Consider the following 25,403-nt stretch of genomic DNA (forward strand, 5'->3'; position numbering starts at 1 on the left):
ATTTGGTGCTGCCCTCGTTCCTCGTTACTGTGACTCGACGTCTTTAATTTATTCCTCCCTCTCTCCGTTATGTCTAATAGAAAAATCAGACAACTTTTGTTATAATGGTTTTTTAATACATACTTAAATTTAGTAGTGTATTTTTTGGCTACTGTTTTTTTTACCTTAATTATTTTTCTTCATAATAACTTTGTTTCCTGTTTGTATTTAAAAATAAAAAACTTTTATATTTACTATGACGGATAAAATTTTAAAAACTTCTTGAAAAAGTCGAGCAATGTTTACGAAATGCATATTGCTCTGTAATTAAACTATAGGATTTATTAATTCATGATGTGAAATAATTTTCCCTTAACAATCGATATCTAATAAATAGGTATACCGTGGGTAGACCATATAATCATTTTAATAAACAATAGAACAAAGAAGTTGCCTGTTCATTGTGTAACGAGTGAGTTGGCAACAAACTAAGTAGATGAATATGGAAAAAGTAGGTAGGTACCTCAGTAGGTTTTGATAAACAATTACGGACCTTTGTTAGTATTTTTCTCGTGTTTTTAGTTATGTTTAAGTTAAATATTGTTCCGTATTTAATCGATTTTGGCCTATTCATACAGGATAGACAATTATTATTAAATTGTAGTTTTTGTTTCCGAAAATATTTAGGGAACTTATATTATACATTCCAAGAGATGGCGTTGTGTATGTATATATTTCTTAAACCTGGATGGATAATTGAATTGAACTTGATTTCTCTGGTCAGAACTCAGAGATACATTTTAATATTAGTTGTTTGTTAGTGGAGACTTTTTACCTATTTTTATATCTCTGTTTCTTATTTATTTATTTATTTACTACTTACTATACTTACTACTCATACTATATTCGTCCACTCAACGCCGCAAAAAAATTGCTCAAGCGCCAAGCGGGCTGATGTGCCCCAAAGTGTTTCATGTTACCAGGAGACTAGAAATAGTAAGGCAATGAAGCCCATACCAAGGTGAACGACGGGCCGTGACAACAGATGGCAGTCGCTTTTAAGTTTTAGTTGTTGGCGCCAGGATAACTTTCGGCGGTATATGAATAATTTATAAAATAATTTAAGGAAAGAAAGTAGTTATTGGTGATATATAAAGTTAAGCAAAATGAAGGGGTATGTTCACGAAAATCTAATAATTTTTAAGTTTCAGAAAGTGATTTTTTAATTAATAAATAAACAGAAGTCTCGAGTCTGTTTTACTTAAAACTATATTGCTATGAACCCAAAGTTACTTTAGATATAGTTTCAAATTAATTTGAAATGTTAAATCTTTTAATTAAAAGCATTTATATTGACTGAGATTACGTGTCGTTTGATTTTACGATTCTGTTCCGCCGTAACGGTACGAATCTTCTTGAAAACGCTTTATTCGCAGTTGCATAATTCGGTTAACCATTTCAAAAAATTGATTGTTCCCACGTTTATTTTTATATATTTATCGGATATGTTGCAATATGGCTCATATTGCCTAATCGACATTGAAAATTATTAAGAAACGGAAAGTTGTTACAAAAAATAATTAACTTTATTTTTCGTCTATAACCCATGTCATGGTTTGTACAAATGTTATACAGAGAGTCAGAAAGAGATAATAAATATTACAAATGTGTACTACTCTGTAAAATTGTTTATTAATACTCTGTCAATATCAACTGTCAAGTAGGCGTGTAGAAAACAAATTTTAACAAATATTAATTTTCAAAGCTTTTTTGTAACAGATTTAAATACCAAAGTGTGTATTTAAATCTGTTACAAAAAAGCTATTTATCAGTATTAGTTTCAAAGGAATTATACAATAATAATGAATTGAGGCGTCACAACGATGACATTCGTATATTATTCATGTGGTCTAAATATTTGGTAATAAACAAATTTTTCCAAGGTCAATGTCATTTCAAATCTAGACGTTTATTAGTAGCCCGTAGTCTACAATTTATGTTATCCTGTCTGTGCCTGTGCATAATAACAATATCATTTGGGAAGCAAGTTAGGTAGGATTCAAAAACGAGACTTGGTTACTTTTATATAAACTATATATATATTATATATACTATATTTCAGAAACGTATGGAGTTTGACGTAGGGAAGTCACAGTTCGTGCACCCAAGGTACAACTGTACTACTTACTTGTCTTAAAGTTCACTAAAGGACAACAAATACATTAACTTTATTCAAGAGATGACATCTTCATAAAGATAAGGTTTTAATACTGGCCGTTGACATTTCAGAAATATAAAGAGTTTACTCCAATTTACGTAATGCAACCTTGGATGCATAATGTCAAAATATTAAATGTTTATTATACACGTTGAACAATAAAATTATATTAAACATAAAAACTGTCATAGCTTCATAATTTATAATAAAATATTTAGTATGTCATACGACACATTATATATAATTACCTAAAAAGTTGTTTAATTTTATTAAACAATTGGTAAGGACTTTTTGTAGTTAAATTAATTAAAAATTCATACAAGCCGTGTGCCGCATAGAACTATAATTATTATTGTCGGTTTTAAACGTATATTTTAAAGTCCTATTTCCAATAAAACTAATTAAGCATAGTTTTGCTTTTAAAATTAATTTAATATGAGGTTGTTTTTTATTTATAAATACAATAATTATTAATAAGATTTTGTATCTACGTTATGTATGCATGTTTTCAAAATGTCGGCCGTAACGGTTGAGAATAAAATGATGAGGCGGAAATAATTCATTTTATACTTTCACTATTTTCATGCTTTATTTTTATTCTAAGAAACTTGTAAAGCTAGGTCTTAGGGTAATTTTTAACCTGTTTTAAGAAATCGTTTAAACAATTAGTACATTGTATAATACACACATTAAATGTACCAGTGCTCCTATCTACTATATAAAAATAAGTCGGGTTTTCCTTCCTGAAAATGAGAGCCTAAATGAGGAAATTCAGGAAAAAATTCAACAGAAAAGCGGGATCACCAAACGAAATGTTACATAAAACGAAGCCATCTGGTGGCGAAACGGAGTTCGCCGAGTTTGCTAGTCTTATATATTTTTTTTGTTTATTTACATTATCCTGATTATGAAGGTAAAAACATTTTTAATAATCTGATCACTCAATGCTAATTGATAAATACTAAAAAAACTTGCGATTCTTTAATATTTTTCTAGAAATTACGGTGAAATTATGCATAAAATAAAATTATAACCTTTTACCTGTCTTGAACTTTGCACGGATTCTTTGCATGACCCTATACTCCAAATTCAAAAGTCACGGTAATCAAGATTTACTCTGCTTTTAAGCTGACCCGGCAATAATTGTTTTGACATATTATATAAAGATTTTTACAGTACTACTAGCCGACCCGGCAAACGTCGTTTTACCATGTATATTATTTCTAGGAAACTTTTTTTAGTTTAATAAAAATAACTATCTACTATAATAAAAAATAGGGGTTGATCGTAGAGGGGTGAAAACTAAGGGATGTTTGTATTTTTGTATAATGTATCATAACAAAATAAAAACTAAAAGTTTTGTCGAAAAATAAAAAAAAAACTTTTTGGGGTGGACACCCCTTATTACCTAGGGGTTTGATACCTAGTAGCCGATTCTCAGAGTCACTGAATATGCATAAAAATTTCCTAAGGTCGAGCCGTTTCGGAGGAGTATGGAAATGAACATTGTGACACGAGAATTTTATATATACATAGGGATTATCGCTATTAAAAGATATGTGTTAGGTTTGACAGCCAAATGATAAAAACATCTTTGGGGTGGGCCATACTTATCATAGATAAATCGATTCATAAAAATCGGTCAAGCCTTTTCGAAGGAGTTTACATATATCTATGTAAACTCCTTCTACTCAGTATCTTTTTCTACTCATATATCAAAATTATTGGCCATGATTTGATTGATATGTTTATAAAGTCTATGATGAAAAAGTAAAGAAAGAGCTGGGTTCAAGTTACGCGACCGTGTAAGTTTTTATAAGTTTTAAATTGTAAGTAATAATCCCCAAAGATCACATAAAATCTCAGACTAAGCTTTCGTTCCCTGTTGAAGTAGGCGGAAGGCTTGTTTTAGTGTCACTAACCTTGGGTTGCAGCGGGAATTATACAATGCAAGGGCCATTAATGCTGCACGACCTGCTATAGACCTTGTATGATAAAGGTATCTGGTGCGTCCAACAAGACTTATAAGATAAGCACTGTGTGCGCAGTGTGCTAATCATTGTTAATGACAACACACGTGCGTTGATTGAATATTGTCCAGTGTTTTGTTTTACCAGTGGTATTTGCATTTATTATAGCAATAAGTTAAAAAAACTTCAAATTTGGATTTGGCCGCGTGTTGTTGGTATTATTTATCATAAACGTTATAAGGTAATTAAAAAATTTAATTTAAGTTCGTGTTACAAGTGAATAATAAATATATATACATAAATTATATCTATCTATCGATTTTATTCATTTAATACGAGATTTTATATTAAATAAATATTAATTAACACTGTATAAAAAAAACCACTGATGTGAATGGAACCAGGATGCAATAAAACGAAGGATGAATACTGGTAGTACCGAATCGTGGTGGATATTTTGATTGATTTCAGTGATAAAAGGCTTTGGTGAATTTTAATGATGACTGTTATATTATGTTAAATAATAATAAAGATATAGTTTCACTGGGTGACGTTTACTGATACGTGTACGTCTTTATTTAGTTACTCAAGAAAAATTTTAAAACGAAATTCGTAGAATATACCAGGACCGCAATAATAACGAGATAAATAAAACAAAAACGCTAATATGTTTAGAACAAAAACATTTAGAGCAGTGACTCCTTGATAACATGATGATACACTTTAACCATTGCTTTATATATTAATAACATAAATATTTCCTTCTCACATTTTGCCTAACGATGTGAGCAGGACAACAAATGTTTAATTTTAGATTGTGATAATAATCAGTGGTAGTCGCTTAGTTTTTCTTTGGTCAGCGCGGATGCGTCGCGCTCAAATATTAAAATATTTTCACACATAAATTTATAATTTCAAGTTTTAAGTCTGTGAGTTGTAATGTAAACTTAGAAAAAGTGCAGATAAATAGTGAGCGAGGTAAGATTAGTAACAAGCATTGTACGGGATTAATAATAGTTTTGTGTTTCATGAATATTTTTATTAAGAATATCGTATCGTATTTTTATTAAGAATATATTTATTATATAAAATATTAGGTGTGATTGAATATACTTATCGATCACGATCACGAAAAATTATTATAATCGATTTAAAAGCTTGTAATTTTAACGGTGAAGAAATTATTATATATATATATATATATATTAATTAATCAAATTACTGCAAAAAATTGTAAGGTAATTCTCAGTAAATGTCGCACTAAGTTTTATTTATTTATCATAATTTTAATTGCCAAAATAACATTTCAAAATCAATAATAATTTAATATTTTTTATCGACTACCGTCTTAACTACAATGGAATTCCCACGGTATTCATAATTTTAATAATGAATATTTTTCAAATACGTTTAAGATTTGCTGCTTCCTTGTTTTTATTGCAGTTTTTGTAGCTAAACAAAGGCCATTCTATCTTTTATTCACTATAAGGGTGTACCTATCTATATAAGGAGGAATGATATGTACTAGGGGTATATTGTATGTCTTTTGATATTGATTGAGTCTATTTGATATTCGTTATATGTAATAGGTTTTTGTAGTAATCGACTGACATACTTGCGTGGCAGTGTCACAATTTCAAATAAGAAAAATAAATACTCCTCGAATTTGGTTTTTCTGAACATTCACAACGAAAATCCATAGCTACTGTAGTCAATGTTCTGACCGCTTGGGGTTTTGATAACAGATAAAACGTTAGAAACAAATATTTTACGTTTGCACTATTTGTGAATCGATCCAATGATCGTTCAATTCAAAGTTTATAGAGGGTTACATGGTTTGTAACCTGTTATAACCAACCTTGACATCAGTCGATACCTTCACGGTTCCTTAAACCGGTTGACTGCGACCATTCACACCATAGACAACATTTTGAAGGACTATCAAATATTGTATAAATTAATTAATATTAAAAAAAAATTAAATGTAAATCTTTGATGTAAATAAAAATAGTACTAGGACAATATAAACAAATCACAACTACAATTGAACGACTGAAAAATGGATAGCTCTCACAGATAAGGCCGAAATCGACATACCGATAAGAAATTGCGATAGTATTTTTTAGATGCTATATCGGATGCGTCTTATAAGTTCAGGATACCTTGACCTTAAATTCGTCTCGAATCAAGATACACGGGTAAAATATTTGATTTGAATATTATAACGGACAATATTTGTTAAGTTGTTGACTGTAAGGTTTTCCTGTTATTAGACATAGACATGACCTCATCGTCGCCATGGTTATTTTTGAGTAACTTTAATATATATTTTTACTTTGTAAGAAGAAACGCAATAAACACAAATATTAATCGGCGTGGCCTTATCACCTTAAAGCGGCCTTTTCCAGAATACCATACTAAAGCTAAAGAGTCAAAAAAAAGTTATATAAATACGCACTAGGATCGCAGAATTAGGTAGAGAGATAAGAGTTAGAAATTTTTAACCAAAAGTGGCTTAATAGGTAAAACACCCCGTGAGATCCCAGTGTGTGTGAGGTCCCGGATTCGGTCCGAGCGTGTTACGCAGGGCGGTGTCTCCTCCTTGCTTATTAAACCTATGTATGTAAAGATCTGTGTCTTGGATACATTTTATATTCTTTATACATATTAAAGGACATACTTTTAGTCATATTATTGAATTCAATATGTTATTTAGTGATATAATATTTACTGGTATTTAATAGTAAGTTACGTGATAGGCATACTAGTCAGCCTTCAATGCTCTCTGTTATATAATGTTCTAGACTTACGCTCCCTTTTAGCGTACAAGGTTATCAACTCCATATGATTAAAATCTGCAAATGTTTAATTCTTTATTTAAATTGATCAAAGCAAGTCGCCATGTTATTATTAAATTGTGTTACGCCCTTTTACCATTGATTCGCAAGTTGTATATTCGTGTATAGTCAAATCCACCCATGTAAGAAAGAAATAACGGCATGATTACAAAGTCAAAGTCAAAAATAATTTATTCATATAGGTAACACAATGTACACTTATGAACGTCAAAATAGAAATATACATTAAATGCTTCTAATTTTACATTTACTGCCAGTTCTCAAATCAAGGGCGTAGAATTGGTCCTCTATCAGCAGGAGGCATGGTGAGATAGGATATACAATTAATTCCATTAATAAAAAGATTTTATTTATCCGAGTACATGAGATCTTAAAAATTTACATTGTCACCTAATGCGCACTAGTAATTGTATACTTCCTACTGTCTACATTACTAAAACAGCTAATATGATGTCATTGTTAGGATTGCTTTGTTTAAAAATCATTTATAATACACTCATTTTATTTCAGATGTTAGGTACTTATGTATGATTTCTTAAAGGAAATATTACAGTTACACATTTCCACGTTATTATTTTAATCCACGTAAGGATTCGCTCCTGTGCTTTACTTAAAAATACAAGTTCAAAAATGATTTTTATATTCCTAATAAAATTTCATCATCAGAACGATAATTGTTGATGAAGACAAACGTAACAATGATTACATAAAAATAGTTTTGCTTAGTCTTACAGTTCACGGAAACAATGGGCAATGAATTATCTATATAATCTATAATTAATTATTTTTTGCATAATCTGTTTAGGTTACTAAGATTCTGCTCGCGGATACCACACGGGTCACAGAGAATAACAGGAGGTTTATATTTGACTTGGACACCGCTTTCCTTATTATCCCATCTATTGCACAAAAACAAAGTTGTTTATCGCATCGTTGCCTCTGTTTGCAATTAATTGTACTTCTAACTTCGTAACTATTTCAGTATTTCTCATAAAGTCCTGTAGCAATAGGGCACGTGGCGTTTTTGCTTTCCTGAGTGATAATTTCCCATACTTGCTTAGAAATGCGAACGAACCCATGGCGTTTGGGTTGCAATTACATTACTATCCCGGAAAATCTATTATACAGGAAATCTGATGGTGTGAGGTTGTTCATAATTAAGTAACTTGCCCGATGAAGCCTGATGTTAGTAAGCATTCATACATAGTTGCAACGTTACGAGAGTTCAAGGTAGCAATAACGATGTAACTGATATAACATTTACATAAAAAAATAATTTTAAATTATTAAAATTAACATATTTTCTTGTAAATAAAATTAAAGGCTACCTGCACCACAGCTTAAGATATATTAGAAATACAGAAGTGTTTTAGTTTCGATTTCCGACGAGACAAAAATTGACCGAACAGTAGGCGGATAACCGATTTGAAAACATTGTCTCTCTGAGAATTTTGACCTCAACGTAACAGTAAACTTCACTTTATTTCAAATAATGACATTGTGTGTGCGTATGGCGTTCGTGAATTGAAAAACTTGAATTTTTAAAATCTAATTTCAATCTTTTTTACGAACTTATTTAGGTTATTTTTTTGGTAATCGTATTAAATTTATTGTTTTTTTGCAGCAAGATGGGGTCCACAATGTATGAGCATTATTTGGAAATTGCCTTTGAGGCCGAATTGAATACCAGAGAGGATCCTGAACTGCTAGAAATGGCTCCGGAAATATGCAACGAGCATCTAGACACCAGGGACGCAGCAATCACTGAGCTTAGAAGAATGATTTTTGGTAAGGTTTCTTTGAAATATTTTTTATTACGTCAACGTATATAATATGCACACCTCGGGAGAGTATTCTTAAAAGAACATACACATTATATATATATATATTACACATACAGATTGTATAGAAGCCAGGATCATTAAGTTAAGAAAGTCTTAAAACCGATTTTTGCGCAATTACGACTTTCCAATAACTAAGCTTTTCGCAAGAATTGAATTTTGTGTTTTGACTGCGTTTTTGTCTCAGGTTGACGACATACAGTATAGCTAGAATAGGCAGTGAAGTCGCTTCTTCAAAACAAAAACATTACATAAAATCATAGAACTAAATCTAAATCTCAAAGAAGAAACAAAAGGTAATGGAAAGTGTGTATAATTTAGACATTATTTTTGTGTCTAACAATTTTTGCGAACATTGAGAAATCTCAGCCATAATTTTTTCTCGTTGATGAAATAGTAACAGGGTTGCCAACTTGCCTTTTAAGCGTCATCCATTATGATACTGTAATTAAAATTAAGTATGATATGGAATTATCTCACATACATAATTTTTTTTAACGTAAATTAATATAAAGCTTTAAATGGTAAAATAGAATATGGCGCATGACTAATCCTTGATTACGTAATTTATGAGAGATAGCTTTATTAAATTACTCATTTAAAAAGATAAATTAAAAATTTATTGTTATCGTTATTTCGTCCACAGAGCAACGAACTGTTATGCAGATCATCTCTTTATAGTATTGCGTCATACTGTTGCGATCGCAGTTAAAAACCTATTTACACGTCCGAAATTGCAACGTATTTTTATCACAATAGACAAAAAATCTGCAAAACAATTTAAATTATATGTCCAAAGACTATTTTAAATATTGCCGAAACTTGAATAATCCTGGAATCCGTTTTTCCAAAAATTGTTATTGACATAACGACAAAATTACAATAATCCGCAGGCAAACTAAGGGCTAAGGGTTTTTTGATCCGTAGTTAACTCAACTATTGGTTAAATATCAATAGAAAACTCGAGTTCTATAACTCCTCCTTCACCGTGCAAAGTATCATGCTATGGAATTCCTTACCTATTTATATCAGACGAGCTGTCTTTAAATTTATTTAAAAATCTCCTTTTAGATAATTAAAAAAAAGTAATTTAGGGGAGGACTAGCCTTAACATTTAGGGTGATGAAAAATAGATGTTGTCCGATTCTCAGATATACCCAATACGCACACAAAAAAAGAAATGGTCAAGCCGTTTCGGAGGAGTTTAACCACAAACACCGCGACACGAGAATTTTATATATTAGATTATGTGTATTATGGAAATGAAGTATAAATAAATAAATAAACTATCTAGTATAATAAAAAATAGGGGTTAATCGTAAAGTGGTGAAAATTAAGGGTTGTATTTATTTTTTAATGCCACATAATAATTTTTTTGCGTGGACATCCCTTATCACTTAGGGGTTTGAAAGATAGATAGTAGCCGATTCTCAGACATACTGAATATGCATTAAAAAATTAGAATCGGTCGAGCCGTTTCGGAGGAGTATGGGAACGAACATTGTGACTCGAGAATTTTATATATTCGATATTGTGTTAATGTGAAGACCAAAAATATTAAGGCAACGCCGCCCGCCGTTAGAAATCTGGGATGATGTAGATTTTTGTCATCGTTACCACCTATAGAAGGAAACAGTGCTCTGGATTGTTACTGAAATTGGGAATGATCATAAAACGCCCACTCTCAGCTATGTATTATTATATTATTTGAAGTGTGGTAAAGGTTTCCCTGCGTAGGCTCACAATTAAGGGTGGCTCTAAAAAATGTACAGCCTATCATTGTTAGCACGGCAATATTGCATAGAAAAGAGGGAATATCTGCCAAAAAACGATGGAAATTCCACACTTCACCTTCCGATGGAAGAGCATCTAGCTTTCCCGGAGACTGCCAATGAACAAGAGTACAGACAGCAGCTCATACAAACCTTTTTTGCTTCATTACTAGCTACAGAACTACGGCAGTAAATAATGAAGAATATTAATAAATAATAACTCTAATTATGTATTTTATTGCCTATAATATTAACTTTTAATTGTAAGTACATACTTGTATTATGAACTACAACTAGACATTAGTTATGGACCTATGATATTCTTTAGGGCTTTCTATTACATATGTGAGTTAGCATCTACCTACTTTATTACAAGAATTTATAAATAAAACATGTGACTTGATTAATAAACTGTTTAATCATAACTTAAATACAAACTATTTTTGTTAAAAAAACATGACATAATTTATACCCTAAAGTAGCAATTTAATATTTTCTAATCGTTTCTTCTTGCATTCTACCTCAATTTGATGCAACTCTTCTTGCTGCTCCATATATTTATTGTGCCTTTCTTCCATCTGCTGCATCGCTTTTTGGTGCGCCTCCTCTTTGTGCAGCATGGATTTTTGGTGAGCCTCTTCTTTGTAAAGCAAATGTTTTTGATGCTCTTCCTTAGCATAATTGGACAAATCATGCTCTCTTGTTTGTTTTCGTTTCAACGAAGGTAAGGTACGGTCTCTTTAACAAAACATAAATGTATTACTTTCTATTCCGAAACACAAGATGACACGGAATAAATAACACGAAAATATGTTTGTACTTACTTGTTTGACCGTTGGCTATTTGTGAACATCGTTATTTATATACTTTAGTATTGTTGAAGGTTTAAACTGTAAACCGTATTAAACACAGAAAAACAACTTTATTTATATCGTGTTATTTATATTACACTTCAAAGTTCAAACTTCGAAATGAATTTGACACTTCAAACTTCAAGCGCAAAATGCAAATAACGAAAAAGATGGCCAAAGTGGATTTCATTCTCTCATTTTTTTTTTTTTAAATTTATTTATTAGCCGGATACAAAGTCCATTGGCACTCATTCACTCAGTAAGTATAGTGTTGTCATACAAAATTAAATGTTCCCCACAAAAATAAAATTACATTTTTTGGAATGTCATTGTTCATTGCACTGGCAACGATTGGCCAATTGTTAAGTTTTACTAGTAGACCAAGGTCAATAATTTTTGAAAGCTAAAAAAATAATAGTAGGATGAAACCCATTGGAAAAGGAGGAGAATTTTATAAATTTACGGGCGATCTGAGGTCGGGAAGGGTTATGGGGGGGAGGGGGGAGTTTTAAGGGTAAAAAACGGTTTATCTCGATTTCCGGCAAAACAAAAGGTCCTATGGAAAAAAGTAATAAAGAAAAGTTGTAGGTATTATAAAGATCTAAATCTTTTGTATAAAAAAACCAAGTTTTTGGTTTTTAATTTTTATCTTTTACAATTTTTTTTTCTCACAAAATTTGGTGAAAACTTACCTTTTTATGTCTTTAATACGCTGTAATTTATTTGATTTGAAAAAATAATTTTGAATTAATATCGAAAAAGCACCCTAATTTTCAATCGAAAATTCACCCGTCAAAATATCAGCTTTTTTCAAAAAGTTGGTGTGCTTTCAGTTTGTTGAAATCTTTACTTTCCTATGATAAAAAAATATATTTATGTTACAATAGTAAATCTTCTCAGAAAATGGAAAAAATCGTATGCAGTAACGCCCAGACCCGTCATCCCCTTCCCTACTTCTCTATGAATCTTCTTTAAATTATAATTAGATGCCTTTTTATTACTATTTTAAGATAACTTATATATACCCTGGTCTATATAGTTAAAATAGACATCGAAAAACGAATTTACGATTTAACTACTTACTGGTTAGTCATTTAATGTAACAAATGGTTATACCATTTTTAGCTACGGATGAAAAAAACCGGCCCTAAGTCTCGGTGATTAATTAAAAATTTCATTATAATTTTTATTTGGCCAAAAAAATATAAACAAATTGAAAAACATTGATATTAAACATTACATACAACAAAATAACTTGACTAGGTATCTATTTTAAAAAGGAGCAAGTTTCAATATAAAGAAGACCCATAAATTTCTGAGAAACTAATTTCAGATCGCGGGGAATGCGAGCCTCTTCGGACAGACGACGAGTACTTGTTAAGGTTTCTTCGCGCCAGAGATTTCATCATACCAAGGGCGCATAAACTTGTAAGTGTTTTAAGATTTTCAAACATTTTCTTAACTAAATTTTTATGTACACATCTTCGATAGGCTACAAACCGGGTTATAAAAAAAGTTATTATGGCTTATATTAATTCAATATAATATATAAAAATTGCTCAAATAAGGACTAATTATATATAGATTTATCTTAAAGTGTGTAGAAGAGTTATTGAACTCTTGACCTACTATAATTATACAGTATGTATATGAGTAATACATTATAACGTTACGTGAATCATACTTAATGTGTATATAACCATGACAATCTTTGTTGTTAACCGTACGTATTAAATTATTATTTGAAAACCCACATAATTAGTGATATAGTCTTAGATCCCGTGAACACCCCCTTAGTGAAGTATGTGGCAGCTCTATTTTATTGAGCTTTTTTGATTGGTTAGTACATATTCAGCAGCAGTGCCTAGCCTGATGGCTTCAGCGTGCGACTCTCATCCTTGAGGTCGTAGGTTCGATCTCCAGCTGTACACCAATGGACTTTCTTTCTATGTGCGCATTTAACATTCGCTCGAACGGTGAAGCCGTGAGGAAACCGGCTTGCCTTACATCCAAAAGGTCGACGGCGTGTGTGGTAAATTATAATGTTTAACAAATGTTGTTCGTAAAAAGATTATAGTGTTTTTTACTCTAAATTGTTGCGTTCAAACCTGTGTATAGACGCTTTTTAATAATAATAATAAATCGTTTATTTGCCAAAATTGTGGTACGAATAGATCGACCAACTAAATAATCCGCACAATCAGCCATATATGAATAAGTCCATAAAAATTTTACAATTTGAGGGTCAATCTGAACATTTGATAGAGGACGCAATTTTATTTATGGGACTTATAGGGGGGTCAATACAAGCTTAACCTCAAGTTTGTGGGGTTCCATAATTGTAGTCAATGCAATTTCCTACAAAATAAGTCTTTACAAATTTTTTGTACGATGGACAGTTTAGGAGATATAGCCAAAAACGTTTTTTCTCCCCTTTTTCCAAGATGGCGGCCGGGGGATAGGTTCGCGGCAGCGATAAGCGGCATTCGTAGGACACAACAACGAATGCTCAATGCGAATTAGGGATGCTCGATGATCATCAATGTTCGATGAGCATTGATGTTGAAAGTAAAAACATCATTTCATGCTCTACCATTATTTCTCTCGAGATATTTCTCTCTCACACTTCCGCACTACTCTTTATCAACAATGAAATCGATTAAAAGGTATATTGATGGCAATATCGGTGTTTTTCTAATATCGAGCATCCCTAATGTGAATGCACCTGCACACAACAAAGCACGCGGGACTTGGACTAACTGAGAGCGCTCGAATGCGGCTCTATATTTGGTCACACCCTTATAATAACAGCTGCATCTTACTTATAAGGGCTCTAGGGGGCGGCGTCATTCGCTTTGTTTCTAAATTTAAGTATATGACCTGAAAACAGTTTTGTTATTGAGTGGATAATGTAATTTTAGTAACGTATTTAAATTTTTTGAACCATCAAGGTATCGTCAATATTTATTTCGAAATAATGATGAAATTAATACCCAAAATTAATCGTCGTACATTCATTAATTTAATGATATTCATAACTTTGCGAAACGTTATTTATTTTACAAAAAATGTGGCAATAATATCACGCTAGTTTTGCAATCATACTAATATTATAAACGCGAAAGTTTGTAAGTATGTTTGTTACTCTTTCTCGGAAAAACTACTAAATGGATTTTAATGAAACTTTACAAGAATATAGCTTATACATCAGAACAACACATAGGCTATGTAATGTATGATGGAAATGTTTATCATAAATAGTCCTAAAGCCCGCCACAGTATATATCTTATATGTAAGACATTATAGCCAAAATAGTGAAACATAACTACAATAAAAATTGATACTTTTATTTCAAATGCACATTTGGTAGTAACAAATTGATTCCTAAATGAAACTTTTATCGCTTCTAGTACATTATTTAGACACATATTATTTTAATTCTGCGCAGACGAAGTAGCGGGCACTATCTTGTACAATATAATTAGTATGTTCTCATGGACGACACGGCCATGATATAGTGGTCTAGACTTTTGAAGTCATTTAGCCTTCAATCTCACCTGGTGCACAAGCGTTATTGTATAACTCTTGAATTATTATATCATTTACTGATATTTTAAATAAAAAGGAAGGCAAGTGGCGGCCTTATCCGAGCGATCTCTTCCAGGCAACCATTTAAACTTCCATGGAACGAAATTCAGCGCAAGACCAACAACTCTACGTTCTCGTCTTGGCTTTTTTTTAAAATTAGGACTTCCATTGATATATATTTAAAACATAATGGCGTTTATAATTTATCGTCCAATGATGCAAATACTATAAAAGAAAATATTTAACTAATCGCTTTTGTATACCTAAATTAATTAAACGCGGAATTTACTGATTTATTATATAAATATATTTAGTACAAATACCGTCACTCCATCGATATTGATTTCCTCATTAGCAGGTTTAGTGGGCGTCATGTGGGTAAAGTGCGAGCACAAAAGACACGAATAATTATCGTACAGTATTTAATTTAGATTGATTCCTTTTGACATTACAAATAACATAGTGTGAGTCCATGGGCGACGGTATCACTTAACATCAGATGATCTGCCCGTTTGCCTCCTATTACATAAAAACTCCACTGAATACTCCATCAGTACTATGGAAAATCACAACGGCCGCGGCATATCAAAAATCGTTTTTACTAATGTTGTTATTGACAGTTTAAATGTTTATTATATAAGTGTGTCAATAACAAAATATATAGTATAAGAGTCGAACTATAATATAATGTAGTCATTTTGCATGATTTTTATTTGGAATATTTTTTTTTAATTCCGAAAAGTAAGTATGTCAAAGAATGTTTTTTTTTCAGATCTGTTCGCTTCAATCTTTTAAAATTAATTTCTTTCAAAATCTTGTAGGAATAGTTATAAAGTGAATAATAGTTATATAGTTACATTTTTAGAATACAGGTTTTAGGATTTTAGGATATTTATATAAAAAAACTAGCTGACCCGGCAAACGTTGTTTTGGCATGTATATTATTTCTAGGAAACATTTTTTAGTCCAATAAAAATAACTATCTACTATAATAAAAAATATAGGTTGATTGTAGAGAAGTGAAAATTAAGGGTTGTATGTATTTTTGTACTATGCTGAATCATAAATCAATAAAAAAAAATTGTCTAAAAAATAATAATTTAGGGGTGGTCCACCCTTAACATTTAGGGGGTTGAAAGATAGATAGTAACCGATTCTCAGACTTACTGAATATGCATAAAAAATTTCATAAGAATCGGTCGAGCCGTTTCGGAGGAGCATGGGAACGAACATTGTGACTCGAGAATTTTATATATTAGATATAGAGAGTAACACTAAGGGGAAATAAGACAGTTTTTATTTGTTGAGACTTTTCGGAGTTGCCGATGTTTCCCGGTGCTTTAAATTTGTTTTTCAAGTTTTGTAGCGTAAATATTCTAGAGAAACATATTTTATTAATATGTATAATGTTTAAAGAACTTTATTTCTCATTACAAAAATTATTTTTTATTTACATGAGAAATTTAATATTAAGTATATACGAACGAGATACACGTCGCCATCAGCTAGCACAATTTTAGTCTAATGGACCCATTCTGATGTGTGTCTTTAATGCCCTTTTGAACTGATCAATCACGCTAATGTTACGAACCTTAGACGGCAAGCGATTAAACAATTGCACACCCTCATACCTAATAGATCTCTTTAAATAATTTGTGCGCGGCTTTGGCAAGATAAGCAAACTCGCTCGACGAGTATTGCGTGTAGTGGTGTATTTGATTTTATTAAATGATAAGTTACTATGTAGAGAGTTATTTAAATTTTTTTTAATAAGGATACAGGTGCTATAAACATATAGTTGTTTAATCGTCATAATTTTAGTTTCTTGGTAGATTTTATTAGTAGGTGTTAAAAAATTGTATCTGAATAGTGCTTTTATTAATTTATTTTGTAGTGTTTGTATTGTAGAAATTTTGTTTTTGCATGCTGTACCCCATATTTCAATTAGGTACATATATGAAATGTGGCTTGACTAAACAATTATAGATCAAATGACGTACAGATTGCGGAATGCATTTAGATATTGACCAAAATCTGCCTATAAGTGATTTTAGTTTGGTAATTATGTGTGATATATGAAAGTTCCATTTTAAATTTGTATCCATTCTAAGACCCAGATATTTCTCCCATTTTTTGTTATTGATTTCAACGTCTTGAACTTTAAGCGGTTGAAAGATAGGAATGAGTTTATTTGTTGCCTTGAATATTACATAAGATGTTTTTGAAATATTAATTGTTAGAAGATTTAATTTAGAATAATAACAGTCGCGGGTACGTGCGGTTTCGGAAGTTATCGCGAAAAGTATCATAAAGGCAGGAAACAGAAATCCTGTATCTATTGTGGTTAATGTTGAACTATTTAATTGATAAGTTTGCGGTTATTAATAAATAACCGCAACCCCATGTTATTTATTGATTTTTATCTTAATTTTGCACTTATTTTGCGGTATATTTTATACATTAATACCTAGACTTGTCGTAAATGCTGAAACAAAGGAAAAAATTTTTTTTGCTTTTGCAAATAACATTTATTACTTTTACGTAAATATTAAGTAATAAAAAATCCCTTTTTATTTACTATATTGTCGACGAGGAAATAAAATGAAGGACATTTCTTTATACTGTTGTTTTTATCATTTATTTGTACATACAAATTAATTAATATACATATTTTTTCAAGTAGTACTTAAGTATAAATTTTACAAAATTTGTATTTTTTAACTTTAAATATTTTATGAAATAAATATTGTATTGTCTTTTATTGACATAACTTTCACACATTTGATAATAAAACGATTTTTTACCGGATTGAAGTTATGTATGTACAATTATTTTTCATAATTTTAATAATTTTAAATTTAACTGACGTTTTGAAGATGACTGAAGACAAAAGGTGTTAAATGTCAAAAAGTATCACAGCTGTAGAAATAGTTGTATTATCTGTATTTGTTTCCCCGGAGTTGGTATCGACTAAAAGATGGAGGGTTTTGGCAGAAATGGCTGACGGTCTCCTCTATTTTCGCGGATTGTTTATCTTGAGATTTTAATTTGGATATTATTGGATCCCAGGTATTTGACAATTGTAGGCCGTCTTCTTCTAATACTAATAATAATTGTAAATACATAACTTCAATCCGGTAAAATTTTTTTTATTATGAAATAAATATTAGTAATCATACCTTTTAATTACTTACGTATTGAATTACGCATGAGCTTTATTATTGTTGTTTTATAATAAAGTAATAAAAAAAATCCCTTTTTATTTACTCTATTGTCGATGAGGAAATAAAAGGAAGGCCATTTCTTTAAAATGTTGTTTTTATCATTTATTTGTACATAATAAATAATAAATAATAAAAGTATAGCATCTGAGCTTTATTTGAAGCCATATTTAATACCCTATGTGTGTGCAAAAATTCAATCTTCTTTCTTGACAAATAAAAAAGTTATCGGTTTTTGATATGAAACACACTTCGAGAACAGACTTTTAGAACGTCCGGCGCTACACACTTCTTATACACTTTTGTTATGTTAAATATAATATAATACAATTTAAGTAGTAGAGATGTTTTCATTGAAATCCACAATCACTTTTGTTTCCAGCTAGTCAGATATAGTGCATTCCGGGAACAATGCTCACACTTGTACCAAGATGTCGATCTGTGGGGACTCATCAAAGCCGGTGAAGCCTACGAAGGCTGTATGTACGACCGTCCAGATGTAGGGAGACTTTCGATCATGCGCTTTGGTATGTTGATAATCTATCTTTATATCCGACACTGTCTGCTATATAATAGATAGATAGCCATCACACACATATTAAAATGCTGTAATAAACACATGATATAAGCTGGACATTAAATTGTATGAGTGACAAATGACGTCGCGTTGCGTTTGGTTGTGATTGGTCAAAAGATTCGTGTCGCGTGTCTGTGACTGGATATGAGATTGGCCAATCACAATCAAATGAAATGCGCTTTCATCTTGTCTTTCGACTTTCATTCACAACACCGTGTTCATTCAATCCAACAGGTCTTTTAGCCAGTGGCGTAACAATAGGGTGGCAGGGCTGGCAAAATGCCATGGGCCCCGGACCCAAGAGGGCCCCTGACCAAGATTTATTATGGTCTATGGACGAATGTGAGAGAAATTGCATTGGGCTAGCGTGGGGACTAGAGACCATTCCCTCTCACCTAAGAGAGGAGGCCTATGGCCATTAGTGAGACATATACAAAGTGTAATTGAGTACGCTGAAAATCTCGAAGTTTATTAAAATTAAACGGAGTACAAAGTTACGATTTTTACTGATAGGGCCCCATCAAAAGAATTTACCACGGGCCCCAGATGGTATAGTTACGCCGCTGCTTTTAGCTCTAGTATTAATCCATAGATTATATTATAAATATACCTGAAAACATCTTACGATAACAACAATTCTACGTTTATCTACAAATGAGATATTTTTATTTCAGGTAAATGGGACCCCTCAGAATATCCCGTTGAAGATCTAGTCCGTCTTGGTGTTGTAATGTTTGAGATCGGCATACGACAACCGAAGCTCCAGGTGTTTGGGGGCACTGTGGTTGTAGATCTGGAAGGCCTGTCACTACGACAAGTGTCCGCTCTGACACCTACAATCGCGTATCAAATTGTCAATATTATGGGAGTGAGTATTTCATGCAATTTACTAGTTAATCTTGGTATTCTAAGGGTTGTAAGCTGGTTAAGCGCAGAAGACGCTCATGGCAGACAGCGCACACTTGGGGGGACCGATAAAGGTAAACTGTTACCCTACATTCAGTCCATAGCAAGGAGATGGAGCCGTTGGGTTTCAGTAGGTGGAAATCACATATTAATGTGTCCCCTAGGTAAATTAATTTACTAACAATTCAAAAACTTATTCAAACGGTATCCAGAGTCGAGACCTAGCGTGAACTAGCGGCCGCTTTCTATACTCAATCCTAATCCAATTTTTACTACTAGAGATTGATATTTCAATCCAGTTCTGGATGGTTATTGGTTATTGTAATGGTTATTGTATGGTTATTGTAAAATATCTATGAATTCAACAGATCGAATTTTGAAATTTATCAATCTAAATTTGGATGAGAAACAATTATAGATCAAGTATAGAAAGCGGCCGTATGACAACCGTATATCATTAGTACGAGATCCCGCTGCAGGATTGGTGTGCTCATCGACTATTTGTTTAAAACCAAATTTTTATGTTTATTTATAATTAAGAGAATATATATTTACTAGGGTGCCTATCAAAATTTGGCCGCCATTATTTTTAATTGATTTTTGGTAAAAAATTTCGTTCATTTATTTTTAAAATAACATAACGTCTACAACACGGTAATTAATATGAAGATTCTAAAAAATCACGGGTGCCGTTGCGCACCTGGCCGCACCTCTTTGCAGCCAGGTGTAAACAGGTTTGATTTCGATAAATTTATACGTTTTTTTTTTTTTTTTCTGAGGAAAAATATTTATTTACACAAATACAGTATTTACAATTTTCTTAACCTATAAAGTAATAATAAAAATAATTAAAAATAAATAAATAAAATGAAAATTAAAACAAATTTAAAAAGTTTGGTCCCTGTGGCAGTGTACCTTTAACGCTGGCAGCATTTCCTCGCTGTATTGCGAGACTTATTCTTTGAGCCAGGAAAGTGCCAGCTCTGCGGTCACCGGTACTATCTACCAGGCGCCAACTTAAATCTTTAATAAGCGCCTGTGCACTTGAACCCCACGGCCCAAGAGTCTCTACTCCAAAGGGAACAAAATTGAAGTTGGAGGAAAGACTCTTATATTTGTGCCGTTTGTTATTTTCTGCCTGCTCATACGTTGCCTTATTTATACGTTTATAACCTATTTTTATTAATTATATGTCAAATTGAAGCTAATTTTTTTCTATTAATTATCATATAAAGTTGCTTAGTTAAATCTGGCCGCAAATAAGGGCTACTGGCTGTTAAAGATAATAAATATTTAAGGTAGAGTGAAAGAGAGTTAGCGCGTAACATCATTTGTCAGACGAGGACAGCGATTGTCGGCTGTGCGACGCTTTTAAGCCATTGCGCATGCGTCGAACGTTAGTGTTCTCAACCACCGGGGAGTAATAGAGACGACTTATAATAAATACTCCAAAAAATATGTAATTTTTTTCAAAATGACAAATTTAAAATTAAAATAAAATTTGTTTAAAATTTTTTAAACAAATAGTCGATGAGCACACCAATCCTGCAGCGGGATCTTAGACCATGAGTTTGAATATGTCTTTGACACAAAACATGTTATTCTAGATGACGTTAGGCTTACAATAACAGTTGCCAGCCATTTCTAAAGCCTAATTTTCAGGTCTCAACACCAAGTAAACTGAACGCGTGCCACATCATCAATTACAACTGGCTCCTGAACACATTCTTCTACGTGTTCAAGAAATTCATACCCCAAAGGGCGTGGGACAAAATACATTTCCATGGGAACGACTTGAAGTCACTCCATAAGCACTTGGACCCAGCGTGTTTGCCTCCAAGGTATGGGGGCACCTGTAGGAGCCACGTATCAGCTCGCAAATGGTTGCAGAAGATAAAGAAGTACAGAGACGAAAATTTTGACAAAGAAATGAAACAATTGGGATTTGTTATTAAAGAATAGGATTTATCGTCTAATAATTGTTGGTGACGAACTTGGTTAATACCCTTTACCTTTACTCAGAGTCGTTTATTAAGATTTTACGGGTATTTAATGGTTCAGTCGTTAAATCAGACCATTTTTTATAGTTGAGAGAAATTAGAAATTTATACAAGTTAGCCTTCAATAAGAAATCATTTAATGAACGAGTCTGCGTAATTAATAGTTCGATTCCCGAGAAGAATCTTTTTCATATGATCAGCCAATCTTCTTGCAATAGAAGAGAACAAATGACTGTAATTTCACTGTTACTTATAATGTGGTATATGCCAAGAGAAGCAATAATTGTTATTTTATATTGCTTTAGGACGGGCAATGTTTTCTTTTAATTTGCATACATTAAAAAATGTTATAACTTTTATTCAAGAAGTAAGAAATGCAAATTAAATTAGCGAGTCCCTTTATACTAAAATGGTCAAAAAAATAATTTAACAATTAAAATAAAAGTTACGGATTTATGGATTAAGCTAAAAGTATGCATTTAGTAAAAAATGGCTTCCTATATTAGGTAATTTTATTTGTGGTTTACATTGTTTATATTTTTTTTAATGTAAAACCTTTTTCGATGGATATTTTAGTAAATACTTTTTTAATACATAAAATATTATTAAAAATATGCGTGAAATTGGACACTTCCTCTTTGGGTTTTAAAATCTATTTAAAGTTATATTACATTTTAATTAAAAACATTTTATTTGGAATCACAACAATCAAATATACACTATTTACAATTTTCCTAACTTACATAGTAATAATAAAAATAATTAAAAATTAATTAAAAAATAAATTAAAACACATTTAAAAAGTTTGGCCCCTGTGGCAGTGTCCTTTAACGCTGGCAGCATTTCTTCAATTTATTGCGATACTTACTCGTCGAACTAGAAAATCACCAGCTCTGGAGTCACCGGTACTATCTACCAGGCGCCAACTTAAATCTTTAATTAGCGCCTGTGCACTTGAAACCCACGGCACAAGAGTCTCTACTGCAAAGGGAACAAAATCGAAGTTGGAGGAAAGATTCTTATATTTGAGCTGTTTAAATTAAAATGATATTATTAGTTGCATAATATGATAATAATTAAAAATTGCTCAAAAGTAAAATAAGATTATGATAGTTGGTCTGTGATATAATCTTGATAAATTCCTGTTTACAATCTTTTACAAAATTATCTGTTTATTACTTAAGTTGTAATTTTTATATGAAACAAAGTTGGAAACTGAATTCTAGTCTTTTTTAAGAAAGCAACAATTTAGCAAGGGTATGAATGTGATATAATAAACATTTTTAATATGATTTATTTTATTTTTTTAAGGTAAATAGCATTTTAGCATAACCCAGATAACAATAATATAAGTTTTTTTAACTGTCCCTTTTCCAATAAATAAGTCTTTTTACACTTTGTAAACTAAATTTCTCTCCTTTCTGACTACATTTTGCAAAGACCTTATAATGGTACAGCCTACGTCAAAACAATGCTCTGATAAATACAGTTTGTCTTTCTAAAGTCCGTCAAGGTTAAATAATCCTTTCCATTAAAATACTGGGAGGACTGAATTGCTAATGGACGAATTAAAATCATTAATCTTAGATAGGCTTCGACTATACCTGGACCAAATCCAGGAGGTACTAGAGACGGGACAAGTTAAAAGCACCCATAACCATAGCATGCATGGTGAATATCGTAAAATGGGATAAAACGGGAGAGATATGTCCTGTGTCCTTCGTCACAAGTCCTGACATATCTCTCCCGCTGCATCCGTGCTCCCTGCCTATCCCTCCGGGAAATAAATAAATAAAATCTAAGATGGAAAAGTCTTATTTACTTAGAGAATAACAAAAATAGAAGAGTTATTACGAATACGTGGGTCGCGAGTTTTTTTGAGATATAACTATTTTTTTAGTTAGAATAATATAAAAAAAAATAAGTAAATCAGTGGCGCTACAACCTCTTTAGGTTTTGGCCTCAGATTTCTGAATATATTTCATGATCATTTTTAAATCTAATAGACAAGTAGGTGATCAGCCTCCAGTGCCTGATACACGCCGTTGGCTTTTTGGATCTAGATCTAGACATGTCGGTTTCCTCACGATGTTTTCCTTCCCTGTTCGAGCAAATGTTAAATGCGCACATAGAAAGAAAGTCTATTGGTACACAGCCGGGGATCGAACCTACGACCTCAGGTATGGGAGTCGCACGCTGAAGCCACTAGGCCAACACTGCTCAAGGTTGTTAGAATAATAGTCTTCCATTAATGGCGTTTAGGGACGTTAGCAAGTATTATTTAACAGTACGTCTTGGTGTACTTCAGTACTAATACTCTGTTCAATGAACTGTAAAAGCATTTTGCTAACCGAATATTGGATCAAAGTGAAAATGTCTTTATTTATAAATAATAATGGAAGATGTTGCTCAGTCTCAAAGTAGAATAATTATAGGGTATATATACCAAGGTAATTAATGTAGGTAATACTAATTCAGTAATTACTTTTCATTGAATTTTAAATATGTATGTTGTACATTGCTGTAACACGCCCAAATGGGTAGCAGAAACATTATGGCACTGTCATTTGGTAATAGTTTTCCTTATCAGTCAGCCTCAGCGACTTCCAACTATTTTATAGTTCTTTAGCTGGGTATAGAACCTGGATCCAAGACCTGTTATAAGTATCTAGATTTTCGTAGCGTCTGGGTGTAGGTTCCAGTCTGTGATAGAGGTGGATAAATTCAAATGCAAATTCAAAAATCATTAATTCATATAGGAAACAAAATATACACTTATGAACGTCATAAAATATACACGAAATTCTTCTGATTTTACATTTACTGGAAGAGAAGAACTGGAAAAAACTCTCCGCCACTCTTTTTAATCGCCAAGTTCTTTGTTTTAAACAATGTTTTTAAAGGAGCTGCAACAATTACACCATGTTCCACATGACATCTTAAGTAATTATAATAATGATAAAATAAATTAAAAACAAAGATTTGTCCTCCATCATCAGGAGGCATGGTAAGATAATGTTTAATGTTTAAAGAACTTTATTTCTCATTACAAAAATTATTTTTTATTTACATGAGAAATTTAATATTAAGTATATACGAACGAGATACACGTCGCCATCAGCTAGCCCAATTTTAGTCTAAGATAGGAGCACACACTTACATTCTCGTGGGTACAACACGACAATACATAGTCGAAATAACTAACATCACCATCACCATCATACATGAATTCAAGTCCGACCAGTCACCACGAATAGCACCCGTTCACGAGTATGACGCATGGCCAGCCATCGGCACGCCAGATAAATTTAAAAAAAACAATATGCTTATTGAAAGTTATTAACCAGCTGACGTTTCATCTTACACGTTAAAGTAAATAATATGACTGTTTTAAATAGAGACATACAATTCGTGTTTAATACTAAATGTGTAAATATTGTCAAATACAGCAAGAAGGTAAACCAAGTTTGAAAAGTCAAATAGAGATCGTCAACAAAGCTGGGAGCACGATACAAACAACGCCGACTCTATTAAAAATTTATACACAACAATCTAAATAGGGATGTCAAAACACAGTACAATATCATCGTAATTTTACAAATAAATATGGGCTTTTATAGC

General features: G+C 31.9%; 1 protein-coding gene and 1 long non-coding RNA gene across 4 annotated transcripts; one reads left to right on the forward strand and one right to left on the reverse strand.

Annotated features, from left to right (window-relative positions):
* The first annotated feature begins 1,130 nt into the window (after positions 1–1,130).
* Positions 1,131–21,799, forward strand: LOC125050340 (alpha-tocopherol transfer protein-like). Of its 3 annotated transcripts, none has more exons than XM_047650100.1 (6): positions 1,131–1,153; positions 8,650–8,813; positions 12,823–12,917; positions 18,682–18,826; positions 19,551–19,744; positions 21,445–21,799. In XM_047650100.1, the coding sequence occupies exons 1-6, from the start codon at positions 1,146–1,148 to the stop codon at positions 21,742–21,744; spliced, it is 906 nt and encodes a 301-aa protein (XP_047506056.1). In that variant the 5' UTR covers positions 1,131–1,145; the 3' UTR covers positions 21,745–21,799. The 3 variants fall into 3 exon arrangements, with proteins under 3 accessions (XP_047506056.1, XP_047506057.1, XP_047506059.1); XM_047650101.1 differs by lacking the exon at positions 1,131–1,153 and adding an exon at positions 4,271–4,408; XM_047650103.1 differs by lacking the exon at positions 1,131–1,153 and adding an exon at positions 5,000–5,145.
* On the reverse strand, positions 11,038–11,690 carry LOC125050341. The gene is made up of 2 exons (XR_007117132.1): positions 11,463–11,690; positions 11,038–11,376 (listed from the first exon to the last, which is right to left on the reverse strand). It is a non-coding gene; the product is annotated as an uncharacterized LOC125050341 (long non-coding RNA).
* Positions 21,800–25,403: the final 3,604 nt, after the last annotated feature.

The sequence above is a fragment of the Pieris napi genome, chromosome 6 (genome assembly GCF_905475465.1).
Source record: "Pieris napi chromosome 6, ilPieNapi1.2, whole genome shotgun sequence".
In the NCBI taxonomy this organism is placed as follows: domain Eukaryota; kingdom Metazoa; phylum Arthropoda; class Insecta; order Lepidoptera; family Pieridae; genus Pieris; species Pieris napi.

Excerpts from the sequence above, each read along its gene's own strand:
- LOC125050340 (XM_047650100.1), top strand. Across the intron at positions 8,814-12,822 it reads GCTTAGAAGAATGATTTTTG|ATCGCGGGGAATGCGAGCCT; the intron begins GTAAGGTTTCTT and ends AACTAATTTCAG. Across the intron at positions 12,918-18,681 it reads TACCAAGGGCGCATAAACTT|CTAGTCAGATATAGTGCATT; the intron begins GTAAGTGTTTTA and ends TTTTGTTTCCAG.